The sequence below is a fragment of the Oncorhynchus keta genome, chromosome 35, assembly GCF_023373465.1.
Source record: "Oncorhynchus keta strain PuntledgeMale-10-30-2019 chromosome 35, Oket_V2, whole genome shotgun sequence".
NCBI lineage: Eukaryota > Metazoa > Chordata > Actinopteri > Salmoniformes > Salmonidae > Oncorhynchus > Oncorhynchus keta.
The window spans coordinates 58,262,739-58,278,722 of record NC_068455.1 but is presented as its reverse complement, the minus strand read 5'-3'; the positions used below and the strand labels follow the sequence as shown (position 1 = coordinate 58,278,722).

Below are 15,984 nucleotides of genomic sequence, written 5' to 3'. Positions count from 1 at the left end.
AGACATAGACTCTACAAGGTGTCAAAAGCATTCCACAGGGATGCTAGCCCATGTTGACTCGAATGCTTCCCACATTTGTATCAAGTTGGCTGGATGTCCTTTGGGTGGTGGACCATTCTCGATACACACAAGAACATATTCAGTGTGAAAAACCCAGCATCGTTGCAGTTCTTGACACAAACTGGTGTGCCTGGCACCTACTACCATACTCCTTTTAAAGGCACTTAAACCTTTTGTCTTGCCCATTCACCCTCTGAATGGCACACATACACAATCCATGTCTCAACAAACAAAGAAAATCCTTCCTTAACCTGTCTCCTCCCCTTCATCTACACTGAGTGAAGTTGATTTAACAAGTCAATAAGGGATCATAGCTTTCACCTGGATTCACCTGGTCAGTCTATGTCATGGAAACAGCTCATTCCTAATGTTCTGTAGTCTCAGTATAGTCTGTGAAGGCTATGTCTTGTGTCTCTGTCTGTCCATGTCCATCTGTCGAGGGCAGCTCCATTATGTTGTGTTGTTCCAGTATGCTCTGTGTGCGTGTGTGTACTTCCCTCATCACATTTATAACAATGTTGAGCACACACTATGTCCAGGAACAACTGTCTGGCAGCACTACAAACACCAGCTCAGCCGCCCTGCGGATGAACGGTGGTCCAGGGCCACAGTGTACACTTCTTTACTTTGTCTACACACTCATCTCATATGTATATACTGTACTCGATACCATCTACTGTATGCTGCTCTGTACCATCACTCATTCATATATCCTTATGTACATATTCCTTATCCCCTTACACTGTGTATAAGACAGTAGTTTTGGAATTGTTAGTTAGATTACTTGTTGGTTATCACTGCATTGTCGGAACTAGAAGCACAAGCATTTCGCTACACTCGCATTAACATCTGCTAACCATGTGTATGTGACAAATAAAATTTGATTTGATTTGATTTGATTTAGGGCACATGGGCAAGGTTAGGGTTAGTGGTGTGTGTGTGTGTGTGCGCGAGTGTGCCTATGAGTGAGAGAGCAGGCATCTGTGCCCACGCTGCTGGGAGGCTGGCATGGCCACCGGTGTATGGGTAGTGTGGGATAATTCAGTGAGATTGTGAACCGACCTTTAGTGTGTGTGTGTGCGTTCTGTCTGGCCTTTACCTAACAACTCCTCAATATATCATTCATGGCAAGTTTAAAAGATGCCAGAAGGTCTCAGGAATCACACATTCTAACCTGAGCAGTGCGAGGGACACGTGCATGTCACATTATACAAACAGAGCCACACGGAGAACAGTTTCAGCGAAACACTATGATTAAAGTGGAAACTTAGGGAGCCAGAAGGAGCTGAGGAAGAGCAGCAGAGCCATGGAGGCCAGCAGCAGGTTGCGTTGCAGTTGCCCATAGAGCCCCATCTTGTTTACACACACACACGCTATGTCAGTAGACCATCCTTCACATAACCTACCGGTAGTTAACCTCACCCCCAGGTTAATTGCTACAGATCCGGCTGGTGAGCAAATCTAAACTGTAGTAATGGGACATACAACTGCTATCACCTACTTTATTTCTCCCCCTCTCTTTCTCCCTCTGCTGTCTCTCTGTAATTTCTCATTCTTCCTGTACTCTCTCTGCCTCTTACATTCTTTCTTTGTACTGTTTTCCTTTCCCTCCCTTTCTAAATGTAACACAGTAAACATACACTTCCTATTTAAGCCACACCACCTGGGACACTCTGTACTTGACCTGTAACCTTTGGCTTTTATCTCAACCACTGTTATATCACCCCTGTCAGCTAACACACACGAGCAGGTAAGTTATGATGTCCCCGTATCTCATGATGTCTCTGGACTCTGGCTATGGGTTGGATCTTATCAGGGATGTGACACCCACACACACCCACAATACTGAGACAAACAAGTGTGTTATGATACATTTTATAATTTATTTTTCAAGAGAGAGGCATGCCTCAGCTCAACACATTGCTCTCCATGTCTTACATGAAGAGCTACAGTGTGTCCGTCTGTCGGTTAGTTTGCATTGTGTTTATTGTTGGCACATGGCAGTATAGATAGTGTTTGATCATGTATCATATTCAGGCCACCGTACTACTGGTTTTCATTAATATCAATAACATTGACACTATACAGCAGCTGGTTTCCTCAGAGGCACTTTAACTTAGTCTAACGCTATGTCCCATTGGACAGCTTGGGACCCGCCTGTCTTCTTCCATTGGCCGTGGAGTCTGAGCGGAGTGTCTGGTTGGTTGCGCCTGAGGCAGGAGCAGAGCTAGGAGTCTGGTGCACAGAGAGGGAGAGAGAATGAGGGGGGGGTCAGGAGGAGTTTATATTTACCACAGTAGTTCTCACATCATCCCCCAATAATTTCTGTCCTCACCCCTGCCTGAGAAGACAGTGGTGAGACACACACACACACACACACACACACCTTACCGTTACGCCCCTGCCCCGTCCACAGAAGACAGTGGTGAGTCCTTTAGAGATGGAGACGTGCTTCATAGGACGGGACTGAGACCGACGCAGCTCTGTCAGCAGCTCAGGACTGGAAAGAGACAGGCGAGTAGCGCAGCCTACACACACAAATATTATTGTACACCACTACACACAGCAGCTCTTGACTGGAGAGAGACACACACATTAGTTCTGTATTAATATACTACTACTACTACTACTAGGTATGCACGATATATCCGTGAACATATCGTAATCAGACGATATTAGCTAAAAATGCCAACATCGGTATCTATCAGCCCGATGTCTAGTTTAACGACGTTAAAAACCGACGTCAAAGCTACAGTGCATAGCTATATAATGTAGGTACATGACGTAAAGACGTCATGTAAAATTTTGCATTACGAGTGCAACACAGCATTCATAACCTAGCCCACAATGTCTGCTGTGTGGATCGAGCAGTCAAGAAGTCGAGCAGTTATTTGAAAGAGTAAGAACGTTTTAGCAAGACAACTCAAAGACAAAATCCATTAAAGCCAAGATAATGGAATTCATTGCCCTTGACAATCAACCGTTATCTGTTGGGGGTGATGTTGGCTTTTGCCGACTGGTCAAGTCCGGAGTTACACGATAATAACGTCACTGCTATTAGCTTCACGACATACATACTATGTTACGCCGTTTGGGTCTTTGCCAGTCAAAAAAGATACAGTAGCACTGTCAAAGCTGCACAAAAAAAATATGAGTGATACGAGTGATAGTTTGCTACAACTACTACTACAATGCCGCAGCTACAACTACTGCTAAGCTGCTGCTACATCGATTGCTACGCTGCTGCTACTTCTACTACTATTACTACTGCTATGCTGCTGCTACTACTACTACTACTGCTACTACGCTGCTGCTACTACTGCTACAATGCCGCTGCTACAACTATTGCTACAATGCCACTGCTACATCTATTGCTACAATGCCACTGCTACATCTACTGCTATGCTGCTGCTACTACTACTACTACTGCTACTACGCTGCTGCTACTACTGCTACAATGCCGCTGCTACATCTATTGCTACAATGCCACTGCTACATCTATTGCTACAATGCCACATCTACTGCTACTCTGCTGCTACTACGCTGCTGCTGCTGCTACTACTACTACTACGCTGCTGCTGCTACTACTACTACTATGCTGCTGCTACTACTACTACTACTACTACTACTACTACTACTACTACTACTACTACACCAACAACAATGCTGCTGCTGCAACTACTACAACAATGCTGCTGCTGCTGCTACTACTACTACTACTACTACTACTACGCTGCTGCTACTACTGCTACAATGCCGCTGCTACAACTATTGCTACAATGCCACTGCTACATCTATTGCTACAATGCCACTGCTACATCTACTGCTATGCTGCTGCTACTACTACTACTACTGCTACTACGCTGCTGCTACTACTGCTACAATGCCGCTGCTACATCTATTGCTACAATGCCACATCTATTGCTACAATGCCACATCTACTGCTACTCTGCTGCTACTACGCTGCTGCTGCTGCTACTACTACTACTACGCTGCTGCTGCTACTACTACTGCTATGATGCTGCAACTACTACAACATGCTGCTGCTACTACTACTACTACTACTACTACTACTACTACCACAACAACAATGCTGCAACTACTACAACAATGCTGCTGCTGCTGCTACTACTACAACAATGCTACGCTGCTGCTACTACTACTACTGCTGCAGCAACTACTACTGCTGCTGCTGCTGCTACTACAACAATGCTGCTGCTGCAACTGCAACAATGCCGCTGCTGCTACTACTGCTACTGACTACAACAATGCCGCTGCTGCTACTACTACTACAACAATGCTGCTGCTGCTACTACTACTACTACTACTACTACTACTACTACTACTACGCTGCTACTACTACTGCTACTACAACAATGCTGCAACTACTACAACATTGGCGCTGCTGCTGCTACTACTACTACTACTACTACTACTACTACTACTACTACTACTACTACAATGCCGCTGCTGCTACTACAACAATGCTGCTGCTGCTGCTACTACAACAATGCCGCTGCTGCTACTACAACAATGCTGCTACTGCTGCTACTACAACAATGCCGCTGCTGCTACAACTGCTACAATGCCGCTGCTACTACTACTGCTATGATGCTGCTACTACTACTATGCTGCTGCTACTACTACTACTATGCTGCTGCTGCTACTGATGCTGCTACTACTACTACTGCTACACCTACTACAATGCTGCTGCTGCTGTGCTGCTGCTACTGCTACTGCTACTACTACAACTACTACTACTACTACTACTACTACTACTACTACTACAACAATGCGCTGCTGCAACTACTACTACTACCAACAACACCGCTGCTGCTGCTACTACAACAATGCTGCTGCTGCAACTACTACAACAATGCCGCTGCTGCTGCTACTACTACAACGCTGCTGCTGCAACTACTACAACAATGCCGCTGCTGCTACTACTACTGCTGCTGCTACTACTACAACAATGCTGCAACTACTACTACTACTACTACTACAATGCCGCTGCTGCTACTACAACAATGCTGCTGCTACTACAACAATGCCGCTGCTGCTGCTACTACTACAACAACAACAATGCCGCTGCTGCTACTACAACAATGCTGCTGCTGCTACAACAATGCCGCTGCTGCTGCTACTACTACTACAACAACAATGCCGCTGCTGCTACTACAACAATGCTGCTGCTGCTACAACAATGCCGCTGCTGCTGCTACTACTACTACAACAACAATGCCGCTGCTGCTACTACAACAATGCTGCTACAACAATGCCGCTGCTGCTGCTGCTACTACTACTACTACTACTACAACAACAACGCCTCTGCTGCTACTACAACAATGCCGCTGCTGCTACTACAACAATGCTGCTGCTGCTACAACAATGCCGTTGCTGCTACAACTACTGCTACAATGCCGCTGCTACAACTACTGCTACAATGCCGCTATTGCTACAACTATAATGCTGCTGCTACAACTACTACTACAATGCCGCTGCTGCTACTACTACTACAATGCCGCTGCTCCTACTACAACAATGCCGCTGCTGCTACAACTACTGCTACAATGCCGCTGCTACAACTACTGCTACAATGCCGCTGCTACAACTACAATGCCGCTGCTGCTACTACTACTACAATGCCGCTGCTGCTACTACTACAATGCCGCTGCTGCTACTACTACTACAATGCCGCTGCTGCTACAACAATGCCGCTGCAATGCTACAACAATGCCGTTACACTGCTACAACTACTGCTACAATGCCGCTGCTACAACTACTGCTACAATGCCGCTATTACAATGCTGCTACAACTATAATGCTGCTGCTACAACTGCTACTGCAATGCCGCTGCTGCTACAACTACTACAATGCCGCTGCTCAACTACAACAATGCCGCTGCTGCTACAACTACTGCTACAATGCCGCTGCTACAACTACAATGCCGCTGCTGCTACTACTACTACAATGCCGCTGCTGCTACTACTACAATGCCGCTGCTGCTACTACTACTACTACAATGCCGCTGCTCCTACTAAAACAATGCCGCTGCAACTACAATGCCGCTGCTACAACTACTGCAACAATGCCGCTGCTACAATACTGCTGCTACAATGCTGCTGCTACAACTACTGTTACACTGCTACTACTACTGCAATGCCGCTGCTGCTACAACTACTGCTACAATGCTGCTACTACAATGCTGCTGCTACAACTACTGCAATGCCGCTGCTGCTACAACTACGGCTACAATGCCGCTGCTACAACTACTGCTACTACTACTGCAATGCCGCTACAACTACAATGCCGCTACAACTACAATGCCGCTGCTACAACTACTGCAACAATGCCGCTGCTACAATACTGCTGCTACAATGCTGCTACTACAACTACTGTTACACTGCTACTACTACTGCAATGCCGCTGCTGCTACAACTACTGCTACAATGCTGCTACTACAATGCTGCTGCTACAACTACTGCTACACTGCTACTACTACTGCTACTGCAATGCCGCTGCTGCTACAACTACGGCTACAATGCCGCTGCTACAACTACTGCAACAATGTCGCTGCTACAACTACTGCTACAATGCCGCTGCTACAACTACTGCTACAATGCCGCTGCTACAACAACTACTGCTACAATGCCGCTGTTACAACAACTACTGCTACAATGCCGCTGCTACAACAACTACTGCTACAATGCCGCTGCTACAACAACTACTGCTACAATGCCGCTGCTACAACAACTAAAACTACTGCTACAATGCCGCTGCTACAACAACTACTGCTACAATGCCGCTGCTACAACTACTACTACAATGCTGCTGCTACAACAACTGCTACAACAACTACTACTACTACAATGCCGCTGCTGCTACTACTACTACAATGCCGCTGCTGCTACTACTACTACAATGCCGCTGCTGCTACTACTACTACTACTACTACAATGCCGCTGCTGCTACTACTACTACTACTACTACTACTACTACAACAATGCCGCTGCTGCTACTACTACTACTACAACAATGCCGCTGCTGCTACTACAACAATGCCGCTGCTGCTACAACAACAATGCCGCTGCTTACTGCTACTTACTACTACTACTACTAACAATGCCGCTGCTGCTACTACTACTACAATGCCGCTGCTGCTACTACAACAATGCCGCTGCTGCTACACAACAATGCCGCTGCTGCTACTACAACAATGCCGCTGCTGCTACTACAACAATGCCGCTGCTGCTACTACAACAATGCCGCTGCTGCTACTACAACAATGCCGCTGCTGCTACTACAACAATGCCGCTGCTGCTACTACAACAATGCCGCTGCTGCTACAACAATGCCGCTGCTGCTACTACAACAATGCCGCTGCTGCTACAACAATGCCGCTGCTGCTACAACAATGCCGCTGCTGCTACAACAATGCCGCTGCTGCTACAACAATGCCGCTGCTGCTACAACTACTACTACACTGCTACTACTACTACTACTACACTGCTACTACTACAACTACAATGCCGCTGCTACAACTACTGCAACAATGCCGCTGCTACAACTACTGCTACAATGCCGCTGCTACAATGCTGCTGCTACAATGCTGCTGCTACAATGCTGCTGCTACAACTAGTGTTACACTGCTACTACTACTGCAATGCCGCTGCTGCTACATCTACTGCTACAATGCTGCTACTACAATGCTGCTGCTACAACTACTACTACACTGCTACTACTACTGCTACTGCAATGCCGCTGCTGCTACAACTACAGCTACAATGCCGCTGCTAATACAACTACAATGCCGCTGCTACAACTACTGCTACACTGCTACTACTACCGCTACAACTACAATGCCGCTGCTACAACTACTGCAACAATGCCGCTGCTACAACTACTGCTACAATGCCGCTGCTACAACAACTACTGCTACAATGCCGCTGCTACAACAACTACTGCTACAATGCCGCTGCTACAACAACTACTGCTACAATGCCGCTGCTACAACTACTACTACAATGCTGCTGCTACAACTACTGCTACAATGCCGCTGCTGCTACTACTACTACTACTACTACTACTACTACTACTACTACTACAATGCCGCTGCTGCTACTACAACAATGCCGCTGCTGCTACTACAACAATGCCGCAGCTGCTACAACTACTGCTACAACTACAATGCCGCTGCTACAACTACTGCAACAATGCCGCTGCTACAACTACTGCTACAATGCCGCTGCTACAACTACTGCTACAATGCCGCTGCTACAATGCTGCTGCTACAACTACTGCTACACTGCTACTACTACTGCTACTGCAATGCCGCTGCTGCTACAACTACTGCTACAATGCCGCTGCTGCTACAACTACAATGCCGCTGCAACATCTACTGCTACGCTGCTGCTACTACTACTACTACTGCTACAATGCTGCTACTACTACTACTGCTTCACTGCTGCTACTACTGCTTCACTGCTGCTACAACTACTGCTACCATGCCGCTGCTACATCTACTGCTACGCTGCTGCTACATCTACTGCTGCTACAAATATTACTGCTACGCTGCTGCTACTACTAATACTGCTGCTACGCTTCTGCTACTACTACTGCTCTGCTGCTACTGCTACTACTACAATGCCACTGCTACTACTACTACTACGCTGCTGCTCCTACAACTACTGCTACGCTGCTGCTGCTACTACTACTACTACTGCTATGCTGCTGCTACTACGCTGCTGCTACTACAACGCCGCTGCTGCTACAACTACTGCTACTGCTACTGCAATGCCGCTACAACTACAATGCCGCTACAACTACAATGCCGCTGCTACAACTACTGCAACAATGCCGCTGCTACAATACTGCTGCTACAATGCTGCTGCTACAACTACTGTTACACTGCTACTACTACTGCAATGCCGCTGCTGCTACAACTACTGCTACAATGCTGCTACTACAATGCTGCTGCTACAACTACTGCTGCTACTGCAATGCCGCTGCTGCTACAACTACGGCTACAATGCCGCTGCTAATACAACTACAATGCCGCTGCTACAACTACTGCTACTACTACTGCAATGCCGCTACAACTACAATGCCGCTACAACTACAATGCCGCTGCTACAACTACTGCAACAATGCCGCTGCTACAATACTGCTGCTACAATGCTGCTACTACAACTACTGTTACACTGCTACTACTACTGCAATGCCGCTGCTGCTACAACTACTGCTACAATGCTGCTACTACAATGCTGCTGCTACAACTACTGCTACACTGCTACTACTACTGCTACTGCAATGCCGCTGCTGCTACAACTACGGCTACAATGCCGCTGCTACAACTACTGCAACAATGTCGCTGCTACAACTACTGCTACAATGCCGCTGCTACAACTACTGCTACAATGCCGCTGCTACAACTACTGCTACAATGCCGCTGCTACAACAACTACTGCTACAATGCCGCTGCTACAACTACTGCTACAATGCCGCTGCTACAACAACTACTGCTACAATGCCGCTGTTACAACAACTAATGCTACAATGCCGCTGCTACAACAATGCCGCTGCTACAACTACTGCAACAATGCCGCTGCTACAATACTGCTGCTACAATGCTGCTGCTACAACTACTGTTACACTGCTACTACTACTGCAATGCCGCTGCTGCTACAACTACTGCTACAATGCTGCTACTACAATGCTGCTGCTACAACTACTGCTACACTGCTACAACTACTGCAACAATGCCGCTGCTACAACTACTGCTACAATGCCGCTGCTACAACAACTACTGCTACAATGCCGCTGCTACAACTACTGCTACAATGCCGCTGCTACAACAACTACTGCTACAATGCCGCTGTTACAACAACTAATGCTACAATGCCGCTGCTACAACAATGCCGCTGCTACAACAATGCCGCTGCTACAACTACTGCAACAATGCCGCTGCTACAATACTGCTGCTACAATGCTGCTGCTACAACTACTGTTACACTGCTACTACTACTGCAATGCCGCTGCTGCTACAACTACTGCTACAATGCTGCTACTACAATGCTGCTGCTACAACTACTGCTGCTACTGCAATGCCGCTGCTGCTAATACAACTACAATGCCGCTGCTAATACAACTACTGCTACTACTACTGCAATGCCGCTACAACTACAATGCCGCTACAACTACAATGCCGCTGTTACAACTACTGCAACAATGCCGCTGCTACAATACTGCTGCAACAATGCTGCTACTACAATACTGCTGCTACAATGCTGCTACTACAACTACTGTTACACTGCTACTACTACTGCAATGCCGCTGCTGCTACAACTACTGCTACAATGCTGCTACTACAATGCTGCTGCTACAACTACTGCTACACTGCTACTACTACTGCTACTGCAATGCCGCTGCTGCTACAACTACTGCAACAATGTCGCTGCTACAACTACTGCTACAATGCCGCTGCTACAACTACTGCTACAATGCCGCTGCTACAACAACTACTGCTACAATGCCGCTGTTACAACAACTACTGCTACAATGCCGCTGCTACAACAACTACTGCTACAATGCCGCTGCTACAACAACTAATGCTACAATGCCGCTGCTACAACAACTAATGCTACAATGCCGCTGCTACAACAACTAATGCTACAATGCCGCTGCTACAACAACTAATGCTACAATGCCGCTGCTACAACAACTACTGCTACAATGCCGCTGCTACAACTACTACTACAATGCTGCTGCTACAACAACTGCTACAACAACTACTACTACTACAATGCCGCTGCTGCTACTACTACTACAATGCCGCTGCTGCTACTACTACTACTACAATGCCGCTGCTGCTACTACTACTACTACTACTGCCGCTGCTGCTACTACAACAATGCCGCTGCTGCTACTACTACTACTACAACAATGCTACTACAATGCCGCTGCTGCTACTGCCGCTGCTGCTACTACTGCCGCTGCTGCTACTACAACAATGCCGCTGCTGCTACTACAACAATGCCGCTGCTGCTACTACTACTACTACTACAATGCCGCTGCTGCTACTACAACAATGCCGCTGCTGCTACTACAACAATGCCGCTGCTGCTACTACAACAATGCCGCTGCTGCTACAACAATGCCGCTGCTGCTACAACAATGCTACAATGCTGCTGCTACAACAATGCCGCTGCTGCTACTAACTAATGCTACAATGCCGCTGCTACTACTACAATGCCGCTGCTACAACAACTGCTGCTACTACTACTACAATGCCGCTGCTACTACAACAATGCCGCTGCTGCTACTACTACTGCCGCTGCTACTAATGCCGCTGCTGCTACTACAACAAATGCCGCTGCTGCTACTACAACAATGCCGCTGCTGCTACTACAACAATGCCGCTGCTGCTACTACAACAATGCCGCTGCTGCTACTACAACAATGCCGCTGCTGCTACTACAACAATGCCGCTGCTGCTACAACAATGCCGCTGCTGCTACAAACAATGCCGCTGCTGCTACTACTACTACTACTACAATGCCGCTGCTGCAAACAATGCCGCTGCTGCTACTACAACAATGCCGCTGCTGCTACAACCGCTGCTGCTACTACAACAATGCCGCTGCCGCTGCTGCTACAACAATGCCGCTGCTGCTACAACAATGCCGCTGCTGCTACAACAATGCCGCTGCTGCTACAACAATGCCGCTGCTGCTACAACTACTACTACACTGCTACTACTACTACTACACTGCTACTACTACAACTACAATGCCGCTGCTACAACTACTGCAACAATGCCGCTGCTACAACTACTGCTACAATGCCGCTGCTACAATGCTGCTGCTACAATGCTGCTGCTACAATGCTGCTGCTACAACTAGTGTTACACTGCTACTACTACTGCAATGCCGCTGCTGCTACATCTACTGCTACAATGCTGCTACTACAATGCTGCTGCTACAACTACTACTACACTGCTACTACTACTGCTACTGCAATGCCGCTGCTGCTACAACTACAGCTACAATGCCGCTGCTAATACAACTACAATGCCGCTGCTACAACTACTGCTACACTGCTACTACTACCGCTACAACTACAATGCCGCTGCTACAACTACTGCAACAATGCCGCTGCTACAACTACTGCTACAATGCCGCTGCTACAAAACTACTGCTACAATGCCGCTGCTACAACAACTACTGCTACAATGCCGCTGCTACGACTACTACTACTATGCTGCTGCTACAACTACTACTACAATGCCGCTGCTGCTACTACAACTATGCCGCTGCTGCTACTACAACAATGCCGCAGCTGCTACTACAACAATGCCGCAGCTGCTACTACAACAATGCCGCAGCTGCTACAACTACTGCTACACTGCTACTACTACAACTACAATGCCGCTGCTACAACTACTGCAACAATGCCGCTGCTACAACTACTGCTACAATGCCGCTGCTACAACTACTGCTACAATGCCGCTGCTACAATGCTGCTGCTACAACTACTGCTACACTGCTACTACTACTGCTACTGCAATGCCGCTGCTGCTACAACTACTGCTACAATGCCGCTGCTGCTACAACTACAATGCCGCTGCAACATCTACTGCTACGCTGCTGATACTACTACTACTACAATGCTGCTACTACTACTACTGCTTCACTGCTGCTACTACTGCTTCACTGCTGCTACAACTACTGCTACCATGCCGCTGCTACATCTACTGCTACGCTGCTGCTACATCTACTGCTGCTACAAATATTACTGCTACGCTGCTGCTACTACTAATACTGCTGCTACGCTTCTGCTACTACTACTGCTCTGCTGCTGCTGCTACTACTACAATGCCACTGCTACTACTACTACTACGCTGCTGCTCCTACAACTACTGCTACGCTGCTGCTGCTACTACTACTGCTATGCTGCTGCTACTACGCTGCTGCTACTACAACTACTACTGCTACTACTACTACTGCTATGCTGCTGCTACTACTACTACTACAACAACGCCACTGCTGCTGCTACTACTACAACAACGCCGCTGCTGCTACAACAACAACAATGCCACTGCTGCTGCTGCTACAACAACAACGCCCCTGCTGCTCCCACTACAACAACACCGCTGCTGCTACTACCACTACTATAACAACAACGCTGCTGCTACTACTACTACAACGCTGCTGCTGCAACTACTACTACAACAACAACAACGCCGCTGCTGCTACTACAACAACAACGCCACTGCTGCTACAACAACAACAACGCCGCTGCTGCTACTATAACAACAATGCCGCTGCTGCTGCTACTACAACAACAACAATGCCGCTGCTGCCACTATAACAACAACGCCGCTGCTGCTACTACTACCACCACTACTACAACAACGCCGCCGCTGCTATAACAACAATGCCGCTGCTACTACTACAATGCCGCTGCTGCTACTACAACAACAACGCCGCTGCTGCTGCTACTACTACCACCACCACTACACCGCTGCTGCTACTACTAATACTATACCACTACTACTACAACGGCGCTGCTGCTGCTACTACAACAACAACGCCGCTGCTGCTACAACGGCACGGCTGCTACTACTACTACAACAACACCGCTGCTGCTACTAATACTACTACAACAACGCCGCTGCTGCTGCTGCTACTACATCGCTGCTGCTACTACTACTACTACTATGTCGCTGCTGCTACTACTACTACTACTATGTCGCTGCTGCTACTACTACAACAACGTCGCTGCTGCTACTACTACAACAATGCCGCTGTTGCTGCTACAACAAGGCTGCTGCTACTACTACTGCAACAACGCCGCTGCTGCTACTACAACAACGCTGCCGCTGCTACTACAACAACGCCGCCACCACCACTTACTACTGCAACTACAACAATGCTACTACCACATTAGCTATACTCAGTAGCTGAGAACTGGGGACAGACTAGCAACACATTACTCAGACTATACTATCAGCATTACACTGTACACTCACCCTCTGTAGTGGGCGTGGAGGGGGAGAGGGGCTGTGGTGGAGAGCTAAAGGGAGAGGTGGGGGAGAGAGGCTGAGGTGGGGAGGTAAGGGGGGAAGTGGTGGTGGAGGTAAAGGGTGAAACCAGGGGGGAGCTGGGGGAGGTGAGGACATCGTCGGTGTCGCAGGAGACAGTTCTGAGACCACGGCTAGCTCTCCTCAGAAACTCCGCCTGGAGCTGGGGACTGGACAGACAGAGGGGTGGAGGAGGGGAGGAAAGAGGGGGAGGAAGGGAGGACCGGGGAGCCACAGAGGTGGAGATGGGGGGAGAGGGCTGGAGGGGAAGGATTTGGGATCTAGCCGAGTCGTTGTCAGGGGAGGCAGCTCTGGGAGCTCTCCTCAGAAACTCAGCCTGGAGCTGGGGATTGGACAGAGAAAGGGGGGGAGGAGGGGAGGAGACAGGGGGAGGAGGGGAAGAGGGCTGGAGGGGAAGGGCTTGGGGTCGAGCTGAGTCCTGGGGTGAAGGTGAAGTCGATGTCATTGGAATGATGAGGACTTCGCCGACTGGATACTGAAGAACAAGAGAGAGAGAGAGAGAGAGAGAGAGAGAGAGAGAGAGAGGGGGATAGATAGATGAGAAGGAGAGAGAGGCAGGTTGGGGTAAGAACAGATGTTCTGCAATGGATGCTGTTTCATTGTGCATCATAATCAAATATTCCGATATCTTACCTCCCTCCTCTTCATGGCAGCAGCGGTATCAGTGGGAATCTAGCCTATAACCCTACACAGAGAAACACACACACACAAACCATATTCACACAATATGTGCAGTGTGCACACACCTCTTACCCAATAGGAGCCCTGTGCTCCTCGGGGAACACAGAGCTTGGCCAATCACAGCATTGTCTATTGCCACCGTTGAAGGGGATTTTCAGCGTCAAATAAATAAACAAAAATCGAAAAAACAAGCAAATCATGCTTCTTATCTCTGAGCTCGGTGAAAAATGCATTATGTGGCTATACCTGGCTGAAATAAAAGCCTGCGGTAGCCTATAGTTTATTGTGCGTATTGATCAACGAGCCGTTGATCCTAGGATCAGAATGATGAATCTGCCCGCGGTCTCTGCCATCCCCCCATAGTAGTTTGGGTATAGTGATCTGATCCTAGATGTGTGTTAAAAGGACGACCAATAGGCTACATCCATTCATTACATCCTACTCACCTGGCGCGCTTCGGCGATCGGCTCGCGCTTGACAGCTCGAGGCGCCCCCGTTCCGCTGCTAGTTTCGCTTGCCAGCTGCCTGTTACAGAATTTCCGTACACACTCCCTCACTGGGCAAAGTCTGCGGTGCGAACAGGTGACCGATTTTTGTACCGAGCCTAGTCATCCGCCATTCACACAACACACGATGTCCGCGCAGCTTTCACTCGTTGACACTCCCAAGTGCTGTCAATAGGATACAAACACACCAAAGCACTAAACACACACACTCTGGCACTCCGAAGTCCGGTCTGTGCCAAATTCAGGGCTACACTTCATGCTCTCCTCCATCCGCGCACATTAATAATTTACGTCCTTTTCAGCTCGAGGTTCAGGGGTTGTTGCCCTTGGTTACCACTTGACCCACCCTTCACCATATAAGTTATATAACCTATTCAGTACGTGCAATAAATTAACATATATTCATATACTCAACCACTGCTAGACTTTGGTCAGTTGTGTGTGCGCAATGGTTTCAGAAAATACCCCTGGAAGTTAATAAGCATACAACCTGTTGTTCCCTCTAGGAACATTCCTTCTAACAGGTCACAGTTCATAAACAAACATCTGTATACAAACCTGGACCAGGGTTCACCCACCAGTCACACGCACAGGCTCAATGAAGACACACAGCCGCCCAGACACAAAAGATAAAAT

At 48.0% G+C, this 15,984-nt stretch overlaps 1 protein-coding gene across 1 annotated transcript; it reads right to left on the bottom strand.

Moving 5' to 3' along the window:
* Window positions 1–1,908: 1,908 nt before the first annotated feature.
* LOC118368744 (uncharacterized) lies at window positions 1,909–15,679 on the bottom strand. Its single transcript, XM_035753105.2, has 5 exons — window positions 15,289–15,679; window positions 14,795–14,846; window positions 14,090–14,636; window positions 2,452–2,588; window positions 1,909–2,295 (listed from the first exon to the last, which is right to left on the bottom strand). The coding sequence occupies exons 2-5, from the start codon at window positions 14,807–14,809 to the stop codon at window positions 2,188–2,190; spliced, it is 807 nt and encodes a 268-aa protein (XP_035608998.1). The 5' UTR covers window positions 14,810–14,846; window positions 15,289–15,679; the 3' UTR covers window positions 1,909–2,187.
* Between the last annotated feature and the right edge of the window lie 305 nt (window positions 15,680–15,984).